Source organism: Macaca thibetana, chromosome 2 (genome assembly GCF_024542745.1).
Source record: "Macaca thibetana thibetana isolate TM-01 chromosome 2, ASM2454274v1, whole genome shotgun sequence".
NCBI classification, from domain to species: domain Eukaryota; kingdom Metazoa; phylum Chordata; class Mammalia; order Primates; family Cercopithecidae; genus Macaca; species Macaca thibetana.
Window position 1 is genome coordinate 96561349 of NC_065579.1, and position 15520 is coordinate 96576868.

Consider the following 15520-nt stretch of genomic DNA (forward strand, 5'->3'; position numbering starts at 1 on the left):
CCCCTAACCCCGACACTTTGGGAGGCCGAGGCTGGTGGATCACTTGAGGTCAGGAGTTCAAGACGATCCTGGCCAACATGGTGAAACCCCATCTTTACTAAAAATACAAAAATTAGCCGGGCGGTGTTGGTGCACACCTGTAATTCCAGCTACTCGGGAGGCTGAGTCAGGAGACTTGCTTGAACCTGGGGGCCTGAGGTTGCAGTGAGCCGAGATGGCACCATTGCACTCCAGCAATGGGTGACAGAGCAAGACTCTGTCTCAAAAAAAAGAAAGAAAGAAAGAAAGAAAGAAAGAAAAAGAGAAAGAAAGATGAAAGAAAGAAAGAAAGAAAAGAAAGAAAGAAAGAAAGAAAGAGAGAGAGAAAGAGAGAAAGAGAAAGAAAGAAAATATCTAACAGTAGAGCAAAAGTTAAACAAAATATGGTACGTCATACTGGAATATTCACTGGCACTAAAATTTCACTTTGAAGAATCTACAGTACCATGGAAAGCACACGTGACTGACAGGCTCTCTCCATACCACTCTAGTTCTTTTCTTCCTGTACGAGGACTGAAAGATGAGGAACTATGTTCTCCAACCCCCAGGATGGTGTGGGTCCCATAGGTGACCTGATCTGCTGAGCAGATACCTCTGCTCTTGCTGCTGCTGCTATCAGATCTCAGGCAGGTGTGTCCAGGAAGCCCAGGCTGACACCTAGGCTCCATTCCATGAAAGAAGCTGTAAGCCACTAAGCTTCTAAAATAAACCCCTTGCTAATTAAAATAGAAATAAATGTAGGGGAAAAGTGTCTTACCTTATTTGTTTGCCTTCTTTCTAAAAAGCCAGATGCAAAACTCTCTAACTACAGCATTATCATAGCATTTTTGAAAAAGAATAAAAACCCTATGCAGAAAAAAGACCAGAAGGAAATGCAACGAAAACATAACGGCAATTGTCTTTGAGTACTGAGGATTATAGGAAAAATTTTCTCCTTTTTAACATTTCTGTATTTTCCCAAATTTCTCTAGTGCAAATATGTGTTATTTATAATTTTTAGAGACTTTTTATAAGAAATGAGCAACTGTCATTTGATTCCCTTCATAGACATGCAAAGAGGATTCTGTGGTCTCTCCCCCTGTGTGTCCCAGTGTGGACATGCCTTAGCTGGAGGCCCTGCTTGTACCTGCCTCTCCTCCTCTCTTCTTTCCTCTTTGGTTCTACTGTACCTGTTCTTCCTCTTCCTGTTTAGTATTGACATTCATGGACACATCTCCTTTTTCAGATAATTGCCTTCCTTCAATTCCTCCATCCGAGATTAAATAATAATAAATCACAATAATAGTAAATAATAGTGATCATAGAGATAATCATAATCAAAGCAGAGACCTTTGGCCCAAGTTGAGTAACTAGTTTGGTTTATTCTGCATCTTGCATTCCCGGATGAAGCAAACTTTTGTCCTTTTCCACCTGGAACTTTTAAAGTGGTGAGATCATCAACAGCACTGACTGAAGCAGCAAGCAGAAAAGTATCTTCATTCACAAGATGCAACTGGTGAGTGCTGCAGGGGCCATGCAGGTGGCTACAGCTTGCAACCATCTAGCCACCGCGCCAGGGTGTCGGAGTACTGGCAGTTCCGGGACCAGGTGGGCCTGTAGAGAGAAGTGAACAGGAGGGAGGGGCTCCTCAAAGTCAGAACTCAGGGTCTCCAGGGCTTCACAGCCCCACTCAGGCCATTTACACCTGCCTGCCCCCTTAGAGACTTTGAGTTTGCCACCCCTGCGGTGGGCAGCATTATGAAGGCTTCTGTGCATCTCCAGTGCTGTCTCCATCACATCCTGGCATGAATACTGGTGCTTCCTCCATCCTAGTGTGCACATCAGCCCCCACCTCATTCCATAAACTCCACATGGTGAGATGAGGAGGCTGAACTGTGAACTGTGAAATTCTCCCCCAACCCTGCAACGGAAGTATCATTTGCTTCTCTGAAGTGAGCTTCAGAGTTCTGTGACTTTCCAAGTCACATGATGAGTCTTCGGCAGACCCTAGGCCTGCAAATAGAACCTTTGTCCCCTGGGCCAGGGCCTCTTTCACCTTTCCATGTACCTGCTTCACTCTTCACCTTCCAAAATTCCTTCCGACTCTTTAGCCCCACCTAAGTCAGCTGCATTGAGTTTCTCTAACCTTTTCTCCTGGTGCTTGTAATAGTGATTCCCTCATTCTGGGTCCCCGTGCCAGCACCCAGGCTTTAGGTTCTCCAGTCCCTATCTCCAGGGTGGGGAGTCACCCAGGCCAGCTTTAAGCCATTAGAAACCCTGTTTGGTCATCCCATCCCTCAGTGGGAAGGTCTCCATGGGTCTTCCAGGTCTCCATGGGTCTTCTCCCTTCCTATCTGCCCCAACCCTCCAGAGCTGACCAACTGAGCTTTGGAGAACACGTGGCTGCCTGTTAGCTTAATAAGAGTTCCCTTTACTGGGAACCTGAGCAATAAGAAGGCCTTGATCTGTCTGGCTTAGCATAGCTCCACTCAGTGCCATATACTAAAGATGGTTTTAGTTCATTAAGGCTTACTCTAGAGAATCAGCCAAGCTTCCACATTAATTGAAAACTTGGACCATATATGAAAGGTATTTCGAACACTCCAAAGATGGTTAACATTAATAAGGGAACTTTCACTTTAAAATTACAGTCTATTAAATTAGTGATGAAAATGGGTTAATGATTAAATAGTATTGAAATCAATGACTAGCCATTTAAAAAATATAAAGCTGCATCCCTACACCTCACTTTTTATACCAAAATAAATTTCAAGAAGGCCAACATTTTAAGCATTAAAAACATAAAATCATATTCTATTTTTAATTTAACCAAAATTTAATATAGGGCTTAATTTGTGTGTGTGTCAGCACTGTTGTAATACGTGGCTTACAATTTTGGAGTACAAAAGACCTTTCTAAGAAAGAGATGTCACATAAATCCAGAAGCCACAAAGGAAAAAAAACAAGGGATTTGATTTTGTGAATCTGTGGAACTCTTGTAGGATAAAAATACCATAAAATCAAAATACAGATAACAAACCTGAAAAAATAGTTAACGCAAATAAAATGAATAAGAGTCTAATAAGCCTAATTTATAAAAAACATATAAAAGACCACATGCAGAAAAAAACCATTAACAACCCAATAGAAAAATGGACTAAGAATATAAGTAAACAGTTCACAGAAAAAGAGCCAATAAACACATGAAAACATGTTCAACTTCCTTTGTAATTTCAACATGCAAAGCAAAACAGAATGATATCACTTTACACACCTCAATTTTCCAAAACTACGCAGGTTTTTAACACCTCAGACTGGTGAGCTGAGGAGAAACAGGCCCCTTCGTGCAGTGTTGATGGAGGGGCCCCTTCTCTGAATGGCAGTTTAGCAACTGGTCTCTCCAACGTTTAAATGCACCAAATAGTCTAATAAATTCCCTTCAAGGGATTTCTCTGAGGATACAACTGAAAGAACATAAAAGTTCTAAAAGCAAGATGCTTATGATAGAATTTTGAAACAGCAACAGCAACAACAAAAATGAAACGAACTAAATTTTCATCATTAAGAGAACTGGCAGATAAATTACCTGCAACATCTATACAGCGGGGCACTAGCAGCTGTTACAGCAATGACAGAGACCTTTAAGTAGTAATAATACCGATTCGTGAGCTCTATTAAAAGATTAGAAAAAGCAAGGAGCAGCTCAGTGTGGACACTGGAATTCCATGTGTGTTTTAAAATATCTGTGCATACATTTTTCTCTGATTTCTAAGAATATTAACACCGGTGACCTTGAGGAGGCTGCTAAGAGGGAAAGGGTTTATTTTCATTTTTAAAAATAATAAATAGTAAATTTAAAAATAAAAATGTTATGAATGACTTCAGGGTAGTGGCCCCAAATGTAGCCTCAATTTTTCAACAAGCACATGGGGCATCCATTATGTGTCAGGCACAGAGCTAGAGGCTGGAGATATAGAAGCAGGAAAAAAATCTCTTGTTGAATTTTTTAGGTTGGTGCGAAAGTCATCACGGTTTTTGCCATTACTCTTAATGTCAAAAACCATTACTTTTAATGTCAAAAACCACGATGACTTTTGCAACAACCTAATAGTTCCAAAGTACCTTGAAGACACAGAAAAACAAAACAAAACAAAAAAAGCAACAACAAAAAGGCTCGGCCTCTGAGACAGACATAACCTTCTGGATCAGATTCTGGACAAAGTCTCTGCTGCCTTCAGGGCCCATGATTTATAGTAAGGAACACCACCTATGCTTCCACTAGTGAAATTTGTCCACCTGCAGGCCTGTCCTTTCTCCCCCCACCACCCTACACTGACTCTGCTCAGAAACCCTGAGTTAGGACTCACTGGAGTACTGGATAACTATGCTTTGGTTGCCTTCTACATAACCAGAGCATAGATCTTCTGTGTCACCCATCCCCATCTCTTTGAGTAGCCTGGTGACCTGAGGCTTGGAATAGCACAGATCCAGGATTGATCATATTGCTGTGACCACAAGTAGGTTATTCTACTTCTCTATGCCTTGGTTTTCTCATTTTGAAAATGAAGATAAGAATGCTCACTGCAGAGGGATTTGTGAGGATTCAATCATGATGTGCATATAAATGCAATCAGTTAAGAAATTGCAGCTATTATTATAGGATTTCCTCTATTGTAAGACATCTTCTATTCTAAGATTCATCAATGATTTAATAACAGCTTTGGGGGCATAATACATTGATTACAAAATAAAGCCTAGTTTCAGAAATACTAAGATCTGAAAAATTGTGCCATCTGGAACTTAGGAAATATGACATTCTTTCTAGATCTATCTGGAGATTACAATGTCCAGAATCAACCAGGCAGGTAACTCCGTCCTTATTCAAGGAAGAGTAAAGAGGATAAAGCTAACATGGGACCTATGGGGAAATATCACAAAAAGAAAAGGGGGCATCGTAATAAAATTTTTTTTTTTTTTTTTTTTTTTTTTTTTTTTTGAGACGGAGTCTTGCTCTGTAGCCCGGGCTGGAGTGCAGTGGCCGGATCTCAGCTCACTGCAAGCTCCGCCTCCCGGGTTTAGGCCATTCTCCTGCCTCAGCCTCCGGAGTAGCTGGGACTACAGGCGCCCGCCACCTCGCCCGGCTAGTTTTTTGTATTTTTAGTAGAGACGGGGTTTCACGGTGTTAGCCAGGATGGTCTCGATCTCCTGACCTCGTGATCCGCCCGTCTCGGCCTCCCAAAGTGCTGGGATTACAGGCTTGAGCCACCGCGCCCGGCCTAAAATTTCTTTATTAATTTTTTTTGAGACAGAGTCTCGCTGTGTTGCCCAGGCTGGAGTACAGTGGCACAATCTCAGCTCACTGCAACCTCCGCCTCCCAGGTTCAAGCGATTCTCCTATGTCAGCCTCCCAAGTGGCTCAGATTACAGACGCATGCCACCACGCCTGGCTAATTTTTGTATTTTTTAAGTAGAGATGGGGTTTCACCATGTTGGCTAGGCTGGTCTTGAGCTCCTGACCTCAGGTGATCCACCCACCTCAGCCTCCCAAAGTGCTGGAATTACAGACATGAGCCACCACTACCAGCACATCATAATGAAATTTATTATGAAATAACGTACTGCAGGATCCAGAAGTAAATTTTATAGAACTGACATCCTCAATAAGATGTCACCAGATATGACCTTTGGAAAAGTCATGGGAGTTAAGAGACACTAAAAAAAGACAATAGTTTGAATTTTTAAGGCAGATGGATAAGCTAACACAGAATTGCAAAAAAGTAAATAAAATGTAATAACCAAAACTCAGCACCCATTCATTATTAAAAAAAAAAACTTTAACAAACTAGAGATGAAAAGGAACAGAATCTGATTAAGAGTATCTCCAGATACTTAAAACATCACATGTAATGATACAATATTGAACTTCTTTACCTGTGAGACTAGAAATGAGACAAGGATGCCACCATTGTCACTTCCATTCAACAGTTACTGGAGATCCTAGCCAATGCAACAGGGCAAGAAAAAGAAAGAAAGGATATTGCAGAGCCAAATGTGAAAGATAAAACAATAAAGCTTTTAGGAAAAAAGGAGAATATCCTCAAGACCAAGGAATAGGCAGATATTTGTTAAAATAACCATAAAGGGAAAGCAATAATAAATTAGACTACATTATGACTAAGAACTTCTATTTATCAAGACACTCTGGAGAAGGTAAAAAAAAAAAAAAAAAAAAAAAAGAGCCAAGCATGGTGACATGTGCCTGTTGTCCTTGCTAGTTGGGAGGCTGAGGCAGGAGGATCACTTGAGGCCAGGAGTTCCAGGCTACAGTGAGCTATGATAACGCCACTGCACTCTAGCCAGGGTAACAGAGAAAGACCCCATTTCTTTTCTTTTCTTTTTTTTTTAGATGTCTTTTGTTAAAAAAAAAAAAGATAAAAAGGTAACTCACAGAATGAAAGACAGTTGCAATACATATATCCAACAAAAAAACTTTATCCAGAATATATAAATGTCTCCTACAAATTAATAAGAAAAAGACAGCACAATAGAAAAACTGACAAAAGATTTGAAGAGGCACTTCACCAAAGGGGATATATAAATGGCCAATAAACATTTTGAAACTTCATCAGGAAAATGCAAAGTAAAACTATAATGCAACACCACAACACAGTCATGAGAATAAACTGGAAATTACCAAGCGTCGTTGAGAAGGTGAAGCAACTGAAACGCATAATTTCTGATGGTAGTATACATTGATAAAAATCCCTTTAGAAAACTGTTTGACACAATATGCCAAATCTGAAAATACACTTATTCTATGACTAGCAATTTTATTCCTTGGTAAAAACAATAGAAATCCTTTTACATTTGCATTCAACAAAAGGTAAGTATAGACTGTCCATGGCAGCACTAAAAATGAAGAAACTACCAAATGCCCACCAATAGAGGAATAAGTAACCTGCGGTGAATCCACACAATGGAATACCATATAGCAATGAGAATGAATTGCAACCACACGCAAAAACATAAACAAATGCAACACTCGGTGAAAGAAGTCAGGCATACACCCAAACTCTTGTAAGTTTTAGACTTTTCTAAGCAAATATCTGGCTAAAGAGGAAATTAGAGTTGCAGTCATTTTGGCAATAAATATACAACAATCAGTTAATATGCCAAATATATAAAGAGCTCTTTCAAATAATATAACTTGAATTTTAAAATAGGTAAAGAGCAAAGATGAAAAAAATTACAAAACAATAGTAATATATGACAAACATGGGAGAAAATGCCCTAATGGGATATCATAAAAGACAAAAGAAGGTAAGACAAAATTGTTATTCGCTTTTTTATTTTTTATTTTTTTTGAGATTGAGTCTCACTCTTTTGCCCAGGCTGGAGTACAGTGGCGCGATCTCGGCTCACTACAACCTCTGCCTCGTGGGTTCAAGCAATTCTCCTGTCTCAGCCTCCCAAGTTGCTGGGACTACAGGCATGCACCACCACACCCGGCTTTTTTTTTTTTTTTTTTTTTTTTTTTTTGTATTTTTAGTAGAGACAAGTTTTCACCATGTTGGTCAGGCTGGTTTTGAACTCCTGACCTCAGGTGATCCAACTGCCTCCGCCTCCCAAAGTGCTAGGATTACAGGTGTGAGCCACCATGCCCAGCCAGTTATTCACCTTTAAATCGTAAAAGTTTTATGATTGGTGAAGATGCAGTAAATCTACATTTTACTAAACCCTTTAAACAAATACGCGCCTGCTGGATTTCACAACATGCATCAAGAACCTTAAAGGTATTCAAAAACCTTGTAGGAACTTATAGGAAAGAAACAATCAGAGATTATCATAATAAACACAGATTTAGTTTGAAGATGTTCATCCTAGCATTCTATAGAACCCTAAACAAGATTGGGTGAAAAAAGTACAATTCAAGGCAATTTCTGATAATTGTTTCCTTCCCTCTGTGGCCTTGAGGTTGTGGAACTCAATGGTTTTCTGCTACTTACCTTGGTGAGTCAGAGCCTTTTAGTTTGGCACTGCAGATGCGCAACAGCCAAGATTTGGCCAAGATTCAGATTAGAGATCATGAGTGAAAGTCGTTAATACAGGCTACATAAAAATGTATGACTTACCATGCTCCCATCCCTTGTTTTCCTTTTACAATGGTCTTGGCACATTTAATTGTCTTCTCTAAATTAGGATTCAGTAAAGCTGTGAGGAAAATAAAATGGAAGATACCATGCCCCCATGTGACAGCTAAGTTAGAGTGATATCAGGGAAGGTACAGTGTGCTCACATCAGAGAGTCTTCCAATAATAAATCAATCCTTAGATTTTTATTAGACAACCCTAAGGAGGTAGCAGGATGTAGTCATCTTTTTACCAGATCTATTGATTTTTTAACTTGTAATTCTCATAAAATTTTTTCCATTAAAATATATTGATTAGGCTACAGAGAATCAGCTGATGCCCAGGATCATGACCTGTTCTAACTCTTTACTTAACCTATCTGTATCCTTGTTCCGCTTTTAGCCTCTAGGGATTTTTCTTACTTTCTTGCCAACTCAGTCTGGGACTTTAAAAGAATTGTTTTTTCTTTTCTTTGTTTACATTCTACCTAACGGGAGAGTTTCTCAGGATATACAGTCCACCATATTTTTATCACAACACACAGTACCACCTCTATTACAGACAGATAATTTTATGTGTCTCCCATTGGATTCTGGAGAGATGGAGATAAGATAGATAGATAGATAGATAGATAGATAGATAGATAGATAGATAGATAGATAGATTTCTGCCTATGAAATATAAATTACAGACCTACCATATTTCTCTTTTTGCATTGGCTACCAGGAAGCTCTGGGTGACACTGGATGTACCATCATTTCAATTTAAATTAAATGAATTTAATTAATTTTAAAATGTTATTAACTTACACTTTTAATGTGTATGTCTCCTCAACTAGACTGTGATTATTATAATTCACTAAGGGCCCTGCCTGGCATTTTATATACATTATTCCATTTTATGTTCACAGAAACCCTAAGTTGTTAATGTCCCCACTTCACAGATGGAAGGGCTCTAGAAGTGACTTATACAAGCTCATGTCGTTCTTAATGGCAGCAGCTAGGATTCCCACCAGGTTCCCACAGAGTTCCTGTGCCTTTTCCTCCTACTTTGCGGTCCTGCCTCTCCTTGATTCAGAGAACTTTCTTACTCCTCTCTGGAGCTAAAGGTCAATCATGGGGCCCAACACAGACAGGTACTCCCCAGGCCACATGAGAAGGCTGCAGGCCTTCACTCCAACCCCTCCACTCTGTCTCCTAAAGACCCAGCTCAGAAGCCACAGGCTCTGGAATGGTTCTCACCCATCAACGTGGAGGGAGGTTTGCTCATTAGGGAGGATGCTGGGGTGCTTAGACAGAAAGACTGCCTCAGATGTGAGGGAGACCTGGCGCAGCTGTGTAGCCTCTTGGTTTAGCCCCAACTCAGGAGTCGCACTGCTTAGGTCTCCCTCCCAGCTCTACCACCGCACAGCTGTGTGGTTTGGGGCATATACTTATCCTCTCTGGGCCTCAGTTTCCCCATTTGTAGAATGGGGATAACAGTACCCACCTCATGGGTATTTAATTAGATTTATTAGATGAATTAATTAGATGAATACTTATAAAGGGCTTAAAAGAGTAGCTGGCAGTTAACAAGCACTAAAATGGTAACTCTGTAAGGCCTGGCACTTTGTAGGTGCTCAATAAATGCTCATGCAATGAGTGAATCCTGGCAACCACCTCCCCTTGATCACAGGTACTTAGGACCACCTAAAAGCAGTGGGCAAGCTCCCCTTGGCATGCCCAGCTCCTGTCTCCTCCCAGTAACCAGTTCTGCCTTTCAAAGTGGCAGCAACTGCCCCCTTAAAAAAGGGAGAGGTGGCCGAGCGTGGGTGAAATCAGGCCAGCTGGGGCCCTCTGCTCCCAACCTTCAGGCTTCGATGCCTGCAGCCTCCTCTCAACTTCCCAACACCTTCTCTGCCCATTTCAACAGGGGTCTCCATCACTTCATCCTAGGTTAGCCTGCCTGATTCCCCACAGTCTGATCTCGCTGTGCCCTCAGCAGTGCAATGCTCAGCCTCCCAGGGACCCACGCTGGATATGACTCCTGCCACGCCCTCTTCTTTGTAAACTTTGTAAACTCTGGCCATCTGGAAGGCAGGCCTCTGACACAGCACCACAGCCTCCAGTGCCCCCGCACAGAACGGAAAGAGAGACTTACCGGAACATGACATGTGGCAGCGGTTCCTGCCATGGTCACCACACCAGTCACTGCCACGAATCTGAAAGAGGCCAAAGCCAATGTAGCCATCTTGTGTGTTCTCGTAGATGGCCATGGGGTTGAACTTGCTCTCGAAGTAGGCTAGGCACACCCCTAAGATGGAACAGAAGGTGTGTGACTCTGAGGACAGCTGGAGTTGGGGATGCCTGGCCAAGGAAGGGAGGGCAAGGAGGTGAGAGGCGGGAGCACTAAGGGGGCCTACTCACAGTTCTCAAGGCTATAGCCCTCAAAATAATCCAGGCCTCCATCGTGGAGTTTCTTAGCCACTGTGCAACGCCCCAAGATGTAAGCACCACTTGGAACCACCAGGTAGCCAAGGAGGGAGAGAACCACGGATGCCTTCATCTTCTCCAGGCTCCTGGCAACTCGGGGCAACGGTGGCCAGATGAGTGAGCAGAGTCACAGGGACACTGGTCCTCTGAAGGGAAAGAAGGGCACTGTGGGGCTGGGGGTGGAGCACACTTCAGTGTCATCAGAAAAATAGGAATCTCACCTGGTAAGCCATGACACTTCTCCCCATCCTAATTCTCTGCTTCGTGTCACTGCAAATCTGGGACACCTGAAACTCCACCCCTTCTCCTCCTCTTGACCTCCTATTTTCTAAGGAAATTGCACTCTTGAGGCCCCCCTCCCAACCCCAATTCTTTCCATCCAGCAAAACCCATTGACTCCTTCTGGGTTTGTATCTCACTCGTTTCACTCTGACATTAGATACAGATACTCATGACCTTTCTTCCCTTTATTGTAAAAGTAGACTTTGGTGATTAAATACATCTTGGAAAATGGAAAAGAGAAATTAAAAAAACAAAAAGCATCATGGCCCCACCACTCCAGCAGAACCACTACTGACCTGTTGAGTTATGTCCATTACCACCTCTTATGCGTCTTATTCCCAGTTGTGTCTTTGTCCTTTACACAGTCTTGTCCCTAGATTTTCTATAAACCAAACTCCCCTGAGTTTTTCCCTTGCTGTCCATGCGATGAGACAAGCCCAGACCTGCCACATACTAGCCAGGCAACAGACAAGTCATTTAGCCTCACAGTGCTTCTGCTTCCTTGTCTTTAAAAGTGGGGTCACTTGGGAGGGGAAGGCACTCAGAGAATGGACTCTTGAGTTTAGCCTTCTCCATTTCTTTTCCATTTTAGGTGGCTGTCACCATCTAAACTCACAGCAAACTGAGTCATAGCCCAGCCTTCTCATCTCCAACCCTCGGGCCAACTCATGCAGGTGGTGTTTTCTACCATGACTGAGAAATGTCCCCAAAGCAGGTACAAAATGTCACTTGAAGAACACTGCTAATCCCCTCTTCTTACCACAGCAAACCCACAGTTGGCTTTCCAAGCCCTGCGTGATCTGGCTTTACCCCCATCCACCCTTTATCAGGACCAATCTATTCAGTAAACTCGGAATTCTCATGGCGCTCCCTCTCTGGATGCCTCTGCACCCCCCCACTTCGTTCCTCTGGCACCCGCGCCCTCATGCATGGTTCTTCCCAATGCACAGGGCCCTACCATGCCTTTCCCCATTCAAATGTTGCTCCATCTTGAGGCCTTACCCCAGGTGCCAACTTCTTGGACCCTGATGGATCCTCCATAAAAGTTCCATTTTCCCTCTGAGCCCCTATTGCTCTCAGATTTTTTCCATGACCCCCTGCAGGTGATTGTCCTGTTTTGTGCTCTATCCCATTCCTCAGACTAGAATGTCCAACTGGAAATTGGAACCCATCTTCCTCCTGGAATACCTCATAGCCCCTAGCACTCCATCGTTATATATCAACTGGACAATTCATTGCACCTTCCTGTTTGTCACCATTCGCAGGTGCATGTCCTCCAGGCTGTATACACCTACACCAGGGGTTCTCAACCTTGGCACTTGGGCTGGAATATGCTTTGTTCTGGGAACATCCTGTGCATTGGAATTGTTTAGGAGTACACCTGGCCTCTAGATGCCAGTAGCTAGATGCCCTCAAGTTATGTCAGACAAAAATGTTCCTGTGGGACAAAATTGCTCCCTGTTGAGAAATGTCTAACTTGGGCAAAAGTTAGAAATAAGTATATTCATGAATTAGAAGAATTATACTTCAAACATTTGTTCAAACTCTCAAGCTGCATGATTAGTTGCAGACGTGACCAGTACACCAAACACAGTATCTAGGAGGGCCTTGCATTTAAGAGCTCAGACTTGGGAATCAGATTGCCTGGGTCCAAGTTCCAGCTTTACCCCTCAGTGGCTGAGATATCAGCGATCCCATTAGTGATCTTAGACAAATTACTCAACCTCTCGATTCCTCAGTTTCCTCCTCTGAAGCACAGATTATAACAGTACTTAATTGTGTTGATTTGAAGAGTAAGTGGATTAAATATGCACAGCACTAGATTTTACTTGCGAACATTTTTCTTAGCTCTGGTTGCACCCCTGTCCTTGTATACCTATGTATCAACCCTGTAAGTTGTGCACATGTACCCTAGAACTTAAAGTATAATAATTTTTAAAAAGTGACTCTCAGTGCATGTTTCATTTGCCAACAGAGCAAACAACATTTTCTGGTAATGTCTGTCTTCCAAAGGGCAGGCCTCATCTCAACTCATAGAAGGCATACTGAGTCCTCTCCTCCCCTCTCCCGCAGAAGCCAGTTCATCAGGGTGTGCCATCTACACTTCTTCCAGAACCTATTCACCCGTCATCTTCTTTTCTGCCATCTTCCTAATCCAGACCACCATCATCTCTAAGGTGGAGGTTTTCTAACTACACTCCTCTACTACATACTCCTCTCTGCTCCCCTAAACCCACTGCCCACACAGCAGTTGGAAAGGTGTTTTATAAAGCATGTGTCCAGTCACATCACTAATCTCCAGTGGATTCCCCTTGCACTTTGAATAAGGTGCCAACTCCTCAGCCTGGCTGACAAGACTTTCTGATGCAGCCACTGAGCACTTCTGCAGTCTGAATTCACATCACTCTCTCCTTTGATCACCTTCACTCTGCCATAGTCACCTTGCGCGTTTCTTTTCCTTGAATATGCCAATTTCATTCCCCTCAGGTCCTTTGCACCAGCCATTCCTTCTATCTGGAACATAACTGCCCTGACCACCACATATGAACTCGCTACCTCAAAGAAGATTCCTTGATCACTGCCCCATCAAAAAAGACGGTCTTTATTTTCTTCATACCATTAATCAATATCAGGAATTCCATTGTTCATTTATCTGTACACTTGCTTATTTTCTCTCTCCCATACCTGAGTGTAAACACCAGGAATGCAGAAACCTGGTCTGTTTTTTTCTCTTCATTATCCCCAGAACTTAGAACAGAACCTAATACAGAGTAGGTTCTCAATGAAACTTTGTTGAATGAATGAGTGAAAACCTCCTCTTCCCAACTGAACTGTCATCAAATGAGCAATAAATGAATTTGCTGATGAGCAGCTCCTGCAGCTGGGTGTTGTCATGCCCGTTACCCTCCTGCCCGCCATATACCCGCCTACCAGTCCACCAGCCCTTCCAAAAGGAGGCTTTTGGTGCCTTTCCAAGGGGAGGGGAAGAACAGCCACTGCAGCAGCTTCGACGTGTGTCACAGGGAAGTTGCTCCACCTACATTTGGTTCCCTGGATTTTTCAGATGCTACTTCATTAATCATCCACTTGTCTGCACCCAAGAGTTCTCCATGACGTGCTCTTCTAGAACCCTTTCTATGACATCAGTTGCTATGCACCAAGATATTCTGAAAAAGGGAAGGTCTGTCACCATCACATTTGTATTAGTTTTCTATTGCTGCTGAAGTACATTACCACAAACTTAGTGGCTTAAACAACACAATTTGTTATCTTAAAGTTCTATAGCTCTGAAGTCAGAAATGGGTCTCACAGGGCTAAAATTAAGGTGTCAGTGGGGCCGTGCTCCTTTCCAAAGGCTTTAGAAGAAGATTCATTCCCTTGCTCATTGAGGTTGTTGGCAGAATAAAGTTTCTGCAGTTGCAGGGCTGAGTTCCCTGTTTCCTTGCTGGCTCTTGGCTAAGGGCCATTCTCAGCTGCTGAGCACCGTCTGCATTTCTTAGCTCTGTTGCCTTCCTCTATCTTCAAAGCCAGCAAAGGTGAGTCAAACCCTCTCACACTTTGAATTTCTCTTGCCTCTTCTTCTGTCATTGTATTTTTCTGACCCACTTTTCTTCCTCCCCTTCCACGTCTAAGGACTCATGATTAGATTGGTCCAGCCGGACCATCCAGGGTTATCTCTGCTTCTCAAAGTCTTTAGCCTTAAACACATATGCAAAGTCTCTTTTGCCATGCAAACTAACATAGTCAGAGGTTCCAGGGGTTAGTGTTACTGAACAAAAGGGATTCAATGCCTTGGAAGCCAACACTATGACACTGGGTGTTTGAGAAAAGGCTTTTTATTGAAATATAAATATTTAATTTTAAATATATTGTCAATATATTGTCGATTTCCAAGGAGACAGCAATGTCAACCTCAAATCTATCACCCTGCAATGCAGTATTTTTATTAGAAAGAGTTTAGGGAGTGAATTCTAAAATTAGTAGGTGATTTGGTGGAAGAAAGGGAAGGGCTGGAAAGTCCTGGGTCATGTGCAGTTATCTCTTCATACTATTTCATGGGTCTCCTGTACAATTTTGGGTATAAACTTTAATATAAAGTTAGAAATTTAGTGTGTGGCATCAGCAAGCTTTTTCTGCCTAGACTCCGGTCGGCCATCTTGGTTCCAGCTGATTTCAGCCAGTTCTTTTATCTCATAAGGAGAGGGAGTTTCAGTATTTCAGCAAGTTGTTTCTTTTCTTACCTGCCATGCTGCAAACTCAAGAATTTCTGTTAGTCATTGGTTCCTTTAATTCTTTGGGGCATGGCTTCATTAGGACACCTTTGGGAGATCAGTATTCTGCCTGCTACAGCATTCTTCTGGGCCCCCATAGGACTGCCTTCTAGGTGAAATAGTGGGAGAAGCCCTTATTTAGGTTTTCTAGTCACCATAGGGCCATGGTCAAGGACATCCTCTCTTGGGGCCTGGGCAACTTCATCTGTGACTTGAGGGCATCAGACTAGGTTATCTTTAAGATCCTTTTCAGCTCCAAAAGGTAAGAGATATTGAGATGATTGAGGGCAAATTGGCCTTTTGAAAACACAGTAGTCTTTCTGGCTGACTCAATTAGAACTGGTAATTA

At 42.4% G+C, this 15520-nt stretch overlaps 2 protein-coding genes across 5 annotated transcripts in view; both read right to left on the bottom strand.

Moving 5' to 3' along the window:
* HHATL (hedgehog acyltransferase like) overlaps positions 1-15520 on the bottom strand; it is a 464648-nt gene that overhangs the window by 145327 nt on the left and 303801 nt on the right. The window lies entirely within an intron of this gene.
* LYZL4 (lysozyme like 4) lies at positions 1381-14025 on the bottom strand. 2 transcript variants are annotated; one of them, XM_050780482.1, is made up of 5 exons: positions 13832-14025; positions 10553-10764; positions 10287-10439; positions 8151-8229; positions 1381-1632 (listed from the first exon to the last, which is right to left on the bottom strand). In XM_050780482.1, the coding sequence occupies exons 2-5, from the start codon at positions 10689-10691 to the stop codon at positions 1563-1565; spliced, it is 441 nt and encodes a 146-aa protein (XP_050636439.1). In that variant the 5' UTR covers positions 10692-10764; positions 13832-14025; the 3' UTR covers positions 1381-1562. The 2 variants fall into 2 exon arrangements, with proteins under 2 accessions (XP_050636439.1, XP_050636440.1); XM_050780483.1 differs by having other exon boundaries at positions 13942-14014.